Source organism: Montipora foliosa, chromosome 1 (genome assembly GCF_036669935.1).
Source record: "Montipora foliosa isolate CH-2021 chromosome 1, ASM3666993v2, whole genome shotgun sequence".
NCBI classification, from domain to species: Eukaryota; Metazoa; Cnidaria; class Anthozoa; order Scleractinia; family Acroporidae; genus Montipora; species Montipora foliosa.
This window is the reverse complement of record NC_090869.1, coordinates 43297169-43311850: the sequence shown is the minus strand read 5'-3', so window position 1 is coordinate 43311850 and position 14682 is coordinate 43297169. Positions and strand designations below refer to the sequence as shown.

The window sequence follows — 14682 nt, the reverse complement described above, 5'->3', positions numbered from 1 at the left end:
TATTTCGTCATTTGCATCTTCGGTTGTTACATGTACTCGCTCACCAAATTGGGCCACATCTCTTGGTGGGTTCTTTGAGCATTTCCGTTTGCACCCACGTTCGTTATCCTTTTTACCAGATCCTCCAGGTATACCAGAGCATACTAGATGGTTCATTGGTATTTTGTACATGTAGGACGTAATAAATTCTGACAGACGACACTCGTATGCAACAGCAAACGTATGGGCACAAATTCTTCTGTGTTCCCATCTTCACCGTGTGGGTTGTAGAGCCACTAAGAGTAATAACGGTTATCCTTCTCTTGGTTGGATCAGTAGGGTGATTGGCCATACCTTGGAGGTCAACTATTTTGCATGCACGAACCGTGCAAACATTCTGGAAGTTGGTTTGTAAAGTACCAATTGTACAAGATACCGGATCTCTGGCTTCTGAAGTACGCGGTGTCTGATCATCTTCCAAACTGAGTGCTACTGGGGGATTTTCCTTAACAGACGCATCCACCTTTGTAAGATGGGACTGCTTTTCTTTCGGTGTCATCGCAGACCACTTGTTCAAGGGTACTTGCAGATGTCTGTATCGTTCTGATAAAACAAAGGAGCCCTTCTGCAACACAGCCCTTTGCTTGTCCCTACTTGCTTCTTCCACTAGCTTTCTATACGTAACCAGGGCTTCTGTCGACGTACACTTCAAATTAGGACAGTAACCAGGAGTGGTTGACACTTTTGCTTCTTTGATTTTAGATTTGTACTTAAAATTGCTGCACTCTTGTGCATTGTTATAGAAAAATTCGTCTTTCAAACCGGCCTTCCTCCTCGTGGAAAGAAGCATATCATCTTTCATATCTTCCTCTATGTGATCTCTAAAATACGCCTCAAACCTGGGCTCCTTCTCCAGGAAGATCCCTTTTTCCATGCTTTTCCACTTTTCAAGTAGACTGTCGACCTTTGCAACAAATTCGTCTTCGTGTAAACTGTCAATGTTGCCTTTTTCTTTGCCCTTGTCAAATCCAAAAATGTCCAACAAAACCTCCTTCTTCATGTCTTTCAATCCACAGGCATCAATTTTACGACTGATATCGTCCTCCACATGCTTCTTGCAGGGAAGGAATGTACACTGTCTAAGGGGTGACAGAAAACCTTGCTGGGCCTTGTCTCTATCTCCTCCCACAAACATTATGCACTTGATTTTGTCATTGTGTTCCACCAGAGTGTAGCTGAAGTACTTAAAGTCTTTCTCACCTTTCCTCACATGTGACATAGCAGGTCCAGGAAGTACGGCTGGTTTACCCGTTCAAGTTTGGGTGAATTTCGTACTCTGATAAGTCGTCGATGTTACATAGAAGTCTCCAATGTTGTATGTCGTGTTGATCGTTAAAATGCTTTGGGAGGTAGGGCTGCAACATTCATCCACTATTTCGATAGTTGCTGATCGGTTGCAAATACAATCCGGGGATTTGGAATTGACTGCAAATTTCGTATGGCTGGATCTTGTCTTGCTAACCCAAGTAGAGATGCAAACTCGTTGTGTTCTTCTTTTTCCTTCAGAATTTGCCTTGCGTTAGAAATTTGCTTGACATCTCTTGGCATGTCAGCACCTACTTCACAGTAAATGACTCCACCTGCCTCCTCGACCGACTAGTCAAATATACTCAAGGAACCTTTCTGAGATCTATCCTTTCTGTTGATTGCCTCTAGCGTGGACGGTGATGTGGGGGTGTAAGCTTTCCCTGATCGGCAAGGGTTTTTATGGGGACTAATATGGTGTTCTTCCTTTTTGAAGCGGTACTCGATCAAACCAAGCTGTAGCTCAGTTTTGGAACAATCTGGGATCGTTGTGCTAGTGCCTAGAAAGTCTGGGTACTTTTTGTGTCCGTGGAACACATTTTTGACCAAATACTGGCCATCTTCCATCACCAGGTCTTCAAGCCTTTTATTAGCCCAAACTTTACGCACAAGAATTTTGCCATTTAAAAAAATTGTATAGACTTGGCACTAGATCCATGATGCTCGAAGGACCCAACATCTGATACTGGCCAGTCATTTCAGCTTTTTAGCTGGGTCCGATCAACAAAAAGTGCATTTTCCATTGCGTCGTTAGGTCGTTTGCAGCATATCTTTGTGGAGTCAACATCCAAGAGAAGCATGTTTTTGTCATCAAAGTCAAGCAAAAACTTTCCCTTATGTAGATAGGGTGTGGCCGGCAGTCGCGTCTGTTTTGCGTTTGTTTTGTGTCTGTTTTGCGTCTGTGAAAGAGACAAGCAAAAGGCAGTCATAAAAACGTTTCATTAAAAATTTAAACTTGTTGCGAGCGCTGTAATTGTGCAAAACAAACCCAAAACAAATGTAGTAGTAAGCCACCTTAAACGTGTGAGATGAACCTTCATTCAGCTTAAAAATAAACAAGAAAGCATAGTTACTTAGGCATACCCTTTCCATTGTAGTTGCTATCGCTGTCGCTCTCCTCGTCCTTTCAGAATCGTCCAGCAAGTCTTCTTTGTCTACTTCATCTTCAACAATTTCCACTGAAGTGTCTGGATCAATTTCTAGGTCTACATCTATGTGATCTTTGGATAAATCATTCTCAATCCGGTCCAACAGGGTAAACTCCTTGGAAAAAAAAATGAATTCACGTCAAATCAAGGAAAAATTATGACATGGACTTTTCTCCAAACATGAAATTCGCAAAGCCACCTGATGCGTGGAATGTGTAGTTCAGAAAATATCCACCCCCCCCCCCCCCCCACCAACCATGAAGGGCACTTTTGCTTTAGACTCCCTCCCCCCTTGGAATTTCCCTTCCAGGAGTTACTTGTCAGACCCCTCCCCAGCCCCCTGAAATTTCCATAATTTTTCAACTTTGATAGGCACCCCCCGGTATATGTACATCAAAAATGCTGTTGCACTATAAAGTTATTCGAAAGATAATTGTTTCTATGGTAAAGAGAGAGGAAATCCTTTAACTCACGTAAACATAGTTTCTACATGTCATTACTCATTTTTGCCTTGTAAAGCTCTTTCTTAGTCAATGATTAACGGTAAGCTAATGACAAACTGAATTCAAACCAACCATCAAGTAGAGTTTAATTTCTTCCTTTCAGTTAAAAAAAATGTTAGAAGAAGGCTTAGAATGCGACCACATTGCAATAAATACCACAATATATTGTGTATTGTAGCAACAGGTAGATAACCAGAACTTTATTCACAACTATTTATTGCGTAAACCATGTAAAAAAATATCACGCCTACCAGAAATAAAAAGCGATCGATACAAACGATTATTTTGTTTTAAAGACCGTTAACTGATAGCTTGCTCATTGGAGCAACAGTTAGTTTTTAATGATTTACCAGTCTTACTCAGAGCCACAATTTTTTTGGTGGTTCATTCTAGATAAAAATCAGTTTTGTAGTCGTCATGCAGGACATCTCTCAGTACACTGCGGATTTCGCAAGAGCTTAAAAAAAGGCATGCTGCAGAATTAAATGCAGCAAGTATAAAATGTCATATGATCACTTTAAAAGTATCTTTACCTTGTAAAACAAAGTCTTGCTTGGTTCCATGTAAACATGTACATGTATGTGAAGGCTGGTTTACCAGACATGGCAAATGCTGGAAGTAATTTCACCTACACGTGAGATTTCATGTGAATACCTCATGAAGTTAACTCTCTCATTGGTTTCCATGAGTAAGTAAAATGATAACTGTGAGGTCAGGCAAAGGGCGATCCCGCACTATACACCTTTCCATTCTGATTGATTTCTGGTCTTGCTCAACTCTTGGATTGATTTTTCCTACATGCGTTGCCTGCACTGGAACGTAATTCCTGTGAGAACATTTTTTTTGTGCTTTAAAAAAATTAGCATGAGCAACGGTACCCTTACCCTTTCCCTCTCCCTCACCCTTGGCCTTACCCTTACCCTCGTTTTAGAAACACCAAAATGGGTTGTCTAATGAAAAAAATTAAACTGGTTTGAAAAAAATGGACTGGCTCAAAAAGTTTGGACTGGTTTAAAAGAAATTAAACCAGGGGAAAAAATTGAACAACAACATCCACATCCCAGAGCAAAGGTAGGTCTTTAAAAAAACCCAAAACATGAAACACTGTTGGCTTTAATCTTTTACATTTTGCCATGTTTGTTTTCCCAAACTATTTTTCACAAAGTCATTGTCACTCAACCATAAAAAAATCACATGTTTTAGGAAAAAGGGATGGAAACATTCATTTACAATAATTATACAGTACTGAAGAGTTGAAAACATTGACCCGGGGTCCATGGACTACCCTGATGGACTACCCAAACAGACTACTCCATTAACCCATTGACTCCCAGGGGTTCCCCATTCACGAGAAAAACCGTCTGGCCGGTTTAGGCCGGTTTGGATGTCAAAGGGTTATTGATACAATTTCAAGTGAGTACTATTGATCGTAAGCAGTGTCACAATTAGTACAAAGCCTAAATACACATTTTAAATGGCATTGGTTGCCAGTATTCAAGTCTAAGCACCTATTTTAAAAAGGTTACCTTTCGATAATATTATTGTTGTGATGGCTGATTACTTCATGTAAGTGAAGAGAGAGAGAGAGCTGTTCAATTCCTGAATGTAGTTGCATGTGGCCATGCGGACGAAAATAAACAAGATGCATCCAATGTAAGTGGATAATCAATTCAGTTTTTTCAATAGTACTCATTCGAAATAGTAATTTTTTAGATTTAGTCTATTTTAGGGTAGTCCATGGACTAGGAGTCAATGTTTTCGGGTCACCTATACAGTACAGTCATGTAACTATAATTTGGTTTGAAAAAGAAAGAAAACAGTAAATGTACTCACTAGAATATTTCAATATCTTCTTCTCCAGGAGAAAGCAATCAGTGCTGGAAAAATAACAGGTATTGACTCCTGAGCTTTGAGAGTAGATAGCAGTTTGAATAAACTTCTCAGCTTTGAGAGTAGATAGCAGTGTTCATACTTATGAAATTCAGTCTTGTTAACATTGAAAGTTATAAATGGGTTTTTACATGACAAAAGCGAAACACTGTGTTTGAATGCTCAATGGCTTCGGCTAAGAACAGATTAAGCTAATTGACACAAAACACAATGCACTCTCCAAATATGGTCGCTCCATTCTAAACTAGTTTTTAATTTGTGTAGGCCCAGTACATACTGGAATACATTTCCTCCCCTTTAAACAGTAACTGTTGTAAATAGCACCTGAAAAATGGAAAATTCTTAAGGATATATGGACATTACAAACACAGGAACTTTAACTTTTAAAAAAATAAGCAAATAAGCAAAGCACCCGTGTCCATTTTTCTGGGAATGTTTCCTTGGTCTGGTGTTTTGTTGCATGGTGACTAAAACGTCTGCACATTCACAATCTGACATTGTAATTGGCTTCTGTTTGAGCTGTAACTCGTGAAGTGGCTGCATGGTTTTCTGTTGGCTCGAGCCATGAAGGAATTTCCTTACTGCAACTTGAACTGCAAGATTTGTTTTCCATGCTGCTATAGGTTTCTGAGCTTCAAGCTCTGGAACTGCGGCCCTGGTACTACAATGTATTACTAAAATGTTTGGTGCTAATGGATTTCCAGGTAACCACTCTAGGCCTCTACCCTGGGTATCAGCTCGTTTAGTCACTTGGTCTCCCAAAAATGTTCAATACAAACATGTACAGAAATAATAACAGAAACAGTGCAAAATTGTGCATGCATGCACCTTCAAACAACCGTTTCTTTCAGAATAACGTTGCTGTGCGCCAAGGCTCTCTATTCTGTAACTTCTCTTCTTAGAACTTAATTTCACTTCAGTTCATGTCTATCCCAGTTGCAAAGGGCTTACAACTGTAGAGTCTGGCAAACATTCCCAACAGTCAAATACATGGTAAGTAGTAGTATAGCATGCATTTACACTAATTTCAAGCTTATTTGCAAATTATAATTACCCAACATGTCTTGTCTGTTGAAATTTTTTCTTCAAGGGATGAAACCAGTTTCTTTCTCCAGCCACAATATCTCAGCAAGAGCATCACGAACAAGTATTCCTTGATGGGACGTGTCTCTGATCTTCTCACATTCTCTCATTTGCAGCAGTTCTCGGATCTTAGCCCAACTTCTTCTGTGATTGGTGGTTGGTTCAATGGTTAAATCCAATTTCCTTGGCAAGGTATGCTCACAATCTATACAGATATTGTGAAGAACCATACATGCAAGAGCTGCGACTGTCAGCTCACTTGTTTTACTTTCACATTTTCTCAACAGTATACGCCATCTGCCCTTTAACCACCCAAATGCCCCTTCGGTGACCATTCTTACCCGACTCAGTCTGTAAATAAAAGTAGTATTGTTTAGGTGTTGGGGCAGCAAAGGAAAAGCAGAATCACCAAGTACAATTGGAGGTACATGGACTCCATTGACACCCTTACTGATCTGAGGAAAAAAGTTGGATTCTTTTATGTCGGAATAAAGCTGTGTTGATTGAAATATAATGGCAACATGGGAATTCCCAGAAAAGCCACACAATCCCCAAAGGGACCAGTAGTTGGCATCAACCATTGCAATTAAAACTATGGAATAATAGTTTTTGAAGTTTTGATATTCCTTAGCTGCAAAGCTTCCAGGTGGACATTTGATGGGTAAGTGGCATCCATCGATGGCAGACAAACAACAACAAAATTGCTAGTGTTCCTCCATATCAAGTGTATTCTCCTTAAAATGAATTGCTGTCCAACACATTCATCCCATAAATTGTGCACTATAGCTTGTGTGACTTCATTACCCCCCCCCCCCCCCCTCCTGAAACTTTGCAAATTTAGGTTCTCTCAAGTGCCATTTCCTGAATTTTGACATCATTCCGGGCTGAGGTATTCTATAAGGTATATTCTCATCACGCACATCTTTGGGGTTTTCTTTACTGGTGTAATCCACCTTTTCAGAATTGTTTGCTGGCTTATTCATTTTGATAGTCATAATCGAACTGAGCAATCCGCGAAGATCCAAGTTAGAGAGAAAATCTGTTTTCTTTTTCCTTATCATGGAAAACACCCGCTCTTCTCTTGCATTACTATGTGGTATTGTCAAAACAGCCAATGCCACCTCTCTAAGATTTGGAAGTTTCTCTTGCAAACTTCCCCATATCATGTCCATCCTGGGATACGTAACCTCAGTGCTGTCATCATCCAACTTTTCCACAAGTTTTGATTCTTTCCAGATATGCACTGGGATGTCTGCTTCACTCATAGCCTGATAGATAAAGAATTCCTCTTCTAAGGTATCCATTGCTCGAGGAATATTGATCACCTCTCTGTGTATCTGCTCTAGAGAAGACAGCACTTCTACATTGTCCTTACTGCATTCATTCCTTAAACTGAAATCAATGAAAACACAGTTTTTCATCAGGGGGTTGCCAAGTGGTAACCATTTTGTGCAGTATGTGAAAACTGTGATATAAAGCCTTTTGACACCGTCATAAAGTTTGTCAACATCACGAATGTCAATATCTCCTTCATCCAGAAACTTTCTGAGTCGTCCCTTTGTTACCATACCAATTGTCACAGCGGCATCTGCTTTCTGATTCTCCAAACTAATGCCCAAACCCTTCAAAGTTCCAAACTTTTCTTTGTGCTCTATGATTTTCTCTGGTCTTATGAATTTAACAGCCAACTTGTTTAGGAAAGTTTCTATCTGTGTATGCATCAAGTACATGTATATGAGAGGATCTTCCCTTTGCAAAAACCTGTTGAAATTGGTTAACAAGGGAATTGCTTATTGAAAAAACATGAGATATATTTCACTCATGGGGCGCTGGAACGATTCATGCAGGCGTTTAAATCGATTATCACTTTCATGTTCTGACAGAGAGTATGTAATTCTCGATCCAAGCAATGCTTTAGACAAAGCCATCTAACAGAAACATACTTTACCACTGCCTCTTACTCAGTATCACAAAACATACAATACTCCTTCAAAATTCCTTTCCTCTTAGTTGATTTATCAAATCAATAAAGCAAGTCAACATAATGATCTTCCAAGTCATACCCAGTAGCATCTGCAAATGCAGTCGCACCTTTTGCCGCATATGACATGGGCAGCCTGCAACAACAACCTTGGGCTGTTTTGCTAGCTCATAACTTTTAATGGAGTCACATGCACCAATGTTGTCAACTCCCAGTCCCGTTATGGAATTCCAAGAAATTTCATATTTCTGGAAAAGAGCATCAACATGTTGAAAGATAGTCGCAGCTGTTCCACTTGTACTTCCTTCAATGAGGTTCATGTCCAAAAACTTTTTCATTACTCTGTTGAAGTTCACATCATAAATGCGGACTGTGACGGGATACATTTGTGCTATTCCAGTGTCATTACTTCCATCAATCATAAAACTGAATGGAAACTTCTTCATATCATCTACCAATTCCGCCTTAAATTCGTCCCCAAGGCAGTTAATAATGGCAGAAGTCTTAGTACGTCCACAAGCAAAATTTTCAGCTGCAGCACTACCTTGGAATTCAGATTTAACAATTTGTGTCAGATGGTCTGATAACTTGAAAAATGTATTGTGGTGAACGATCGTCATGGCCATTTTAACCTCCGCTTGTATTGATGGATGAACAGTTGTCGGATCCTCCTCAGCCGGTTTCTGCAAAAACCTGCATAATGGACTATTCTTGCTGCTTCCTCATTCACTTTATGCTTTGAGGTACCTAAAAGCCATGATGAAACAAATCAAATGTCACTTTTTTAGACATAAGTTAAACAAATTGAAGGCTTTGAGCAAATTAAAATATTTAGAAATCAATCTTTACTTGCGTGTTTGGCAACATCATTCATGCCTCCTTGCGCACACGAGAGATTTAAATTGCAGCAACTGCAGTGGAACTTGTACTCCTTTTTGAAAACAGACGTAGGACAAGCCTTGAAGAATGAATACGTCTTCTCCCACTCCTTGAAGTATCTGGTTTTATATTTTTTTGTTGTTTTCCTGGCCTGCTTCTGATCATTACTACGGCTATCTTCTGAAGAATCACATTCAGAACTAGAGTCTTGGTCATGACGCTTCACCTTGTCTGCCGTGATTTTGCAGCTAAGTCGGGTAAGACTGCTGACCTTATGAGCCTGGACGGTCATAACATACCATGATGCTCTTCACGAAGAAAGTAAGTTTCACAGTGACAGATCGCCTAAGATTCTAAAGATTAGCAATTTTTCCCTAGTTTTCAGAATTTTATAATAAATCGGGAGAATTTGGTAAAAATCAGAAGGTTTGGAATCTCTGCTGTCATCTCGGCTATGGGATAATAGTAGTCGCCTCTGGCTAGACATTAAAGGCAAATTGCCAATCTGAACTCCACTGATATTGGCTCTTCAGTCAGTGTCTCGATCCAGGACATGTCTAATGCATTGCAATACAAACTGAAATGTTGCACGTGAAATGCGGAAGGTTTTTTTAAAGAGTGCATCGGAATACTTGGTCCAGTTGATGTCGAACGATCCAAAATTTCTCTCGAGTCTTCTGCAGGAACGGTACTGTTGTAGAGTGGTGTTGCAATTTTTTGTGAGAAGCTTAACAGCAGACCCATAAGAGGGTCCCGAAAAGGAAGGGGGGGGGGGGGGTTACCGGGGGGGGGTTACCCCAGGAAAATCCCAGTGTTCTACATAAGGAGCTCTTTTGTTTTCACATCATCACATTTTTTGAAATTAAGACTGTTTTTGAAAACAACCCTGAACGATGTCCCAAAGATTCACGGCATATATTAAGGTGGTAATTTAAACTTTTATTTTCTTTGAAGGTCAAGCCTTAAAACAACATCAACAGCAACTTTTAAATTTGGATTTCCATTCTTTTTTTTAATATGTGCTGACAAAAACATTCGCAACAATACATCTTAAAGTACATGTTATAACATCGTCCAATGAAGACATTGTCAGCATTTGGATATAAGCAAATTGAAAAATATCTATTGTAAGCAAAGGCTGCAAAATGAGTCGATCTCTATCCATTGTCTATCCAGAACTGTGTATTGTTAACCATGTAATGAACAAAATGCTCTCGTGATGTTCTCTAGAAGAGAACCACTTGTTTGAAATAAGCAACTTTGTTCTGGACCATCATCGCTGGCCAAAATTTTTTGTCGTTTCTCCGTAGGCTCAAAATACTCATTGACTTTCTTCGGTTGTTCAGTGGCCTTCGGCGGATTGCAATTATGAACACGCCAGAAGTATTTTAAATAACCTGCAGCAATCCTTTTACAGTCGTCCAATTTCGGAGATTTCCCTCATCGTAGGCATTCAATTTTTTTCCACCTTTCGACAGTCTTGTGTCGTTTGTCTGTAACAGCAATTCTCTCAACCTTAGAAGCGTTTTTGGCAAATTTTCTTGTTTGTCACTCACAGAGTCAGTGGATTTATTTACGATCTTTTCCTGTGGCAGTTGCTTTCCTGATGACGTACATGACCGTGGGGCTTCCGTTTCTGGCACACTTGGCGATCTCTGTTTAAACATGATATTTACAGGTCTTACAGAGCCTTTCTGAAACATTAATTGATTTTATCAAACGACTTGATAAAGGTCGAATAACCACCGTGAAAGATTTGGAAAGCTGACGTTTCGAGCGTTAGCCCTTCATCAGAGCGAATAGAGGAAATGTGGTTGTTGTAGGTTTATATGTGTGCGGAGGAGCTTTGCTATTGGTAGAAATAGGATGGCGTGAATTTGTGAATAGATTAATGGACTGAGAGGCGTTCATTGATTCTGTGTGGATAGAGTGTGCCCAGTTGAAAAATAAATTTTTGTGCAACTGGTTTTGAGGTATCTGTGTTGTTTTTTTCCACATCTCATAGGTGTTCACAGAAGTGGTTGTTCCTGGTTGGTTGTCGGACTTGAACGTGCTTCTAACTAGAAAGTTGCCTATGTTTTTGTCGCGTTTGAATGAAATAAGTGATGGTAGAGAAAAGATGTGTTTAGTTTCGGGTTTTCAGTTTTAGTTTTTCAGAATTACATTTTTGACTGCAAGGTTTTTTGGATGGTAGATGAGAGTGAATGGAATTCTGTTGGTTTCTTTGTTCTGTGATGATTGTAGTGCAGTATCTGGATCGATTTCTTGGGCACAATGTTTGCCTGTGGTGACAGCAGAGTCTGAGTAGCCCGGTTTTTTGAAAAAAATGGCACATTTCCTCACATTTGTTGTTAAAATTGGAGTCGTTACTACAAAGGCACCTCAGTCTAAGAAATTGAGAGAATGGAATGGCATTTTTCACGTGTTGTGGATGAAAGGCGAATGTAATAAATAGTTATGAGAGTCTGTTGGTTTGTAGTGGACGCTGGTAGATAAACTGTTGTCAGTGATTGAAAGTTTAATGTCGAAGAAAGCTAGTGAATTTTCGGAAATTTCCCAGGTGTATTTTAGAGCCGGGTGGAAAGAATTGACTGCAGTGATGAATTAGTGCCGACGCAGTCAGTTTCTTTAGAAACTAAAATTTTGCTTTCTGAAACATGACTTGGCGTTAATCATCTTGACAGACTGAAGTGCAAGAAGCCCTCTGGAACATTTCCAATTCTTTCTTTAGTTCTAAGCGCAAAGGGGGATTTTCTGAGATTCCTCCTTCAATAGGCCACTTCGGAAAATACCATAATACTCCTTGTTGTTCCCCCCAATTTTGAATAAGCATTGTCTTTGTTTTCTCTTGGGACCATTGTTAAGTCCCAGGAGAAACTGCAAACAATGCTTATACAAAATTTGGGGGGACAAACAAAGAGTATTATGGTATTTTTTGAAGTGACCTATGAAATCGATGTAAAACACTTCCAGGGCAAAATCTGCAAATCCCCTGCGTCTACTTGATTCATCTATGCCACACATTCTACAAATATTTTTCTCCGCCTGGGTTACTCAACAATCCAACAGTAATTCTAGTTTACAGTTCTCGGTGTGAATACATGTAACAACATTTTGAGGCGAAATATACTTGATTTTCACAACAATGGTGCGAATTCTGCACGACGAGCCATCTGCTCCCACCATTTCGCTTGTTTGCATATTATGCAAACACTACCGCCTCTTTCCATTGTCAGCTGGTGGGTGATATTGTGTTTAAACTTAATCCCGGACCTATAGTCACGCCGTCAAGGGGTATGCATAGGAATAATAGCTTCGGTGTTCGTTCCATGCATTCTTTTACGATTCCTATTCGCACGACCAACAGGCTGTGCTCTAACAATGGCTATTGTCCAAGGCGTCTGGCGTACACAAAACATCACTATTCGAACTTGATTAATATTCCTCTAGATGCTCTCACCACCACTCTCAATGATAAATTGTTGAGGCTTTGTTTAGTTAATGCGCGTTCGCTTGGAAATAAGTCCGCTGACTTTACAGACTATGTCATGGATTCACAGTTTGATCTGGTCGGGCTGACTGAAACCTGGTTTACTACAGACGATGTGGCTGCCCGTGCATTGGCGACTCCTGAAGGCTACAAAATGCTTGATCACCCACGTGTGAGTCGGAGTACTGGTGGCGGCACCGGTTTGCTATTCAGGGACACCTTGTGTGTGTCTAAGCTATCTGCTGGTGAGAAGTCTTCATTTGAGTTTTCTGAATGGCTTGTAACATCTGGCTCATACAGACTCCGTGCGGTAATTATTTATCGTGTGCCGTACAGTGCTGTGCACTCGGTGTCAACAAATGCTTTCTTTGCTGAGTTTTCTGACTACATGGAGTCCATCATATTGGCTCCTGAAAAGTTGGTCATTATGGGAGATTTCAATATCCATGTGGACGTGGCTGGTGACAAGGATGCAAGTAAGCTGCAGGATTTATTTGAATCTTTGGGTCTTCAGCAACATGTGAAGGGGGCTACTCACATCCATGGTCACACACTGGATCTGATTGTAACTCGCCAATCGCAATCTGTGATCTCTATGCCACAAGTAGACCGTTTATTTTCTGACCACTTTGCTGTTACCTGCAGTCTTCAAATGCCTAAGCCGGCCCCTTCCGTTAAGAAACATAACTACAGAAATCTTAAAGCTGTTAACATCGATCAACTAAGAAAAGATCTTAGAGACTCTGAATTGTGTACTAACCCCCCTAGCTCCCTTGATGTGATGATTGGCTGTTATAACACTACTCTTACGGACATCCTGAACCGTCACGCCCCTATTAAAACCAGGACTGTAACTGTAAGGCGACGCCTACCATGGTTTAATGAGGATATAAGAGAAGCCAAGAGAGCTAGGCGCAGGGCTGAGAAGCGCTGGAGAAGGACGAGGTCTTCATCAGACTTTGAATGCTATAAGAAATGCAGGAACCGTGTTACCTATTTATTGAATAACGCCCGCACGGCGTTCTATAAAGATTTTATAGAGGAAAACAGTGGCGATCAGGGTAAACTTTTCAGGGCTACGAAGAGGTTACTGAGGCAGGATTCTGGAGTCCAGTTCCCACCACATGACGATGAATATTTACTGGCTAACGCTATGGGGAATTTCTTTGTCAAGAAGGTATCTGATATTCGGTTGGATCTTGATGTTGCTGCACGAGGTTCTTCTGGGTCCTCAAAATATGACTTTGATCGTCCTGTGAGAGAATCATTCAGCGAGTTTAAGCTTTTAAATGATGATGACGTCCTAGAGCTGGTGAAGAAATGTGCTAAGAAGCACTGCGCTTTGGACCCAACGCCAACTCCACTGGTGGTGGAGTGTATGGATGTGCTTCTGCCTGTAATTAAACAGATGATCAATCAGTCTCTCGAGACTGCCTCTTTTCCTGATTCATGGAAGGAAGCCATAGTAAATCCCCTGCTCAAGAGACATGGCCTCGATCTTCTGTATAAAAACTATCGCCCAGTTAGTAATCTTTCTTATGTGTCTAAATTAACAGAACGCTCGGTATTAGATCAGCTGCTTTTCCATATGTCTTCCAACGGTCTCTATCCTGTTTTGCAGTCGTCGTACAGGCAACATCATAGTACTGAGACTGCTCTTTTAAAGGTAAAGAATGATATTCTTATGAATATGAACAAAGGTCATGTAACTTTGCTGGTTCTTTTAGATCTAAGCGCGGCCTTCGATACCGTTGATCACGGTATTTTGATCACGAGTCTTCAGTCAAGGTTTGGCGTCTCGGGTCAAGTCTTGGAATGGTTCTCAGGATACTTAAGGAACAGAAGTCAACGCATCTCGGTCAATGGGACTCTCTCTGACCGTTTTTTCTTGCAGTATGGTGTTCCTCAGGGATCTTGTCTTGGTCCTGTTTTGTTCATCATTTACGCATCCAAGCTTTTTGAGATTGTAAAAGCACATCTACCTGACGTTCATTGCTATGCGGATGACTCTCAGCTTTATCTTTCATTTAAACCTGATTCACAAGCAAGTCGGGATGAGGCAGTTATGGCAATGCAACACTGTATAGAAGACATACGTCAATGGATGCTGACTGACCGGCTAAAGCTAAATGATGATAAAACTGAGTATTTACTTATTGGAACAAGACAGCAACTGTCTAAGATCAGCGCAGGCTCTCTTGCTGTTGGTGACCATCAGATTACTCCAGCTCTCGAGGCCAAGAATTTGGGCTGCTGGTTTGATCAACAACTTAGTATGGGGACACAAATCAATAAGATTTGTAGTGCATCTTATTTCCACCTGCACAACATTAGATGCATAAGAAAGTATCTTTCAACTGAATC

At 40.4% G+C, this 14682-nt stretch overlaps 1 protein-coding gene and 1 pseudogene across 2 annotated transcripts in view; one reads left to right on the top strand and one right to left on the bottom strand.

The window, feature by feature from the left end:
* The window catches only part of LOC137999224 (pseudouridylate synthase RPUSD2-like), a 136091-nt gene that overhangs the window by 51230 nt on the left and 70179 nt on the right, over positions 1 to 14682 (top strand). For both annotated transcript variants that reach the window (XM_068845068.1, XM_068845075.1), the window contains exon 4: positions 4857 to 4887. In XM_068845068.1, the coding sequence (XP_068701169.1) occupies positions 4857 to 4887 (31 nt within the window). The remainder of the gene's footprint in view (positions 1 to 4856; positions 4888 to 14682) is intronic.
* LOC137999253 (uncharacterized) lies at positions 5457 to 6687 on the bottom strand (annotated as a pseudogene).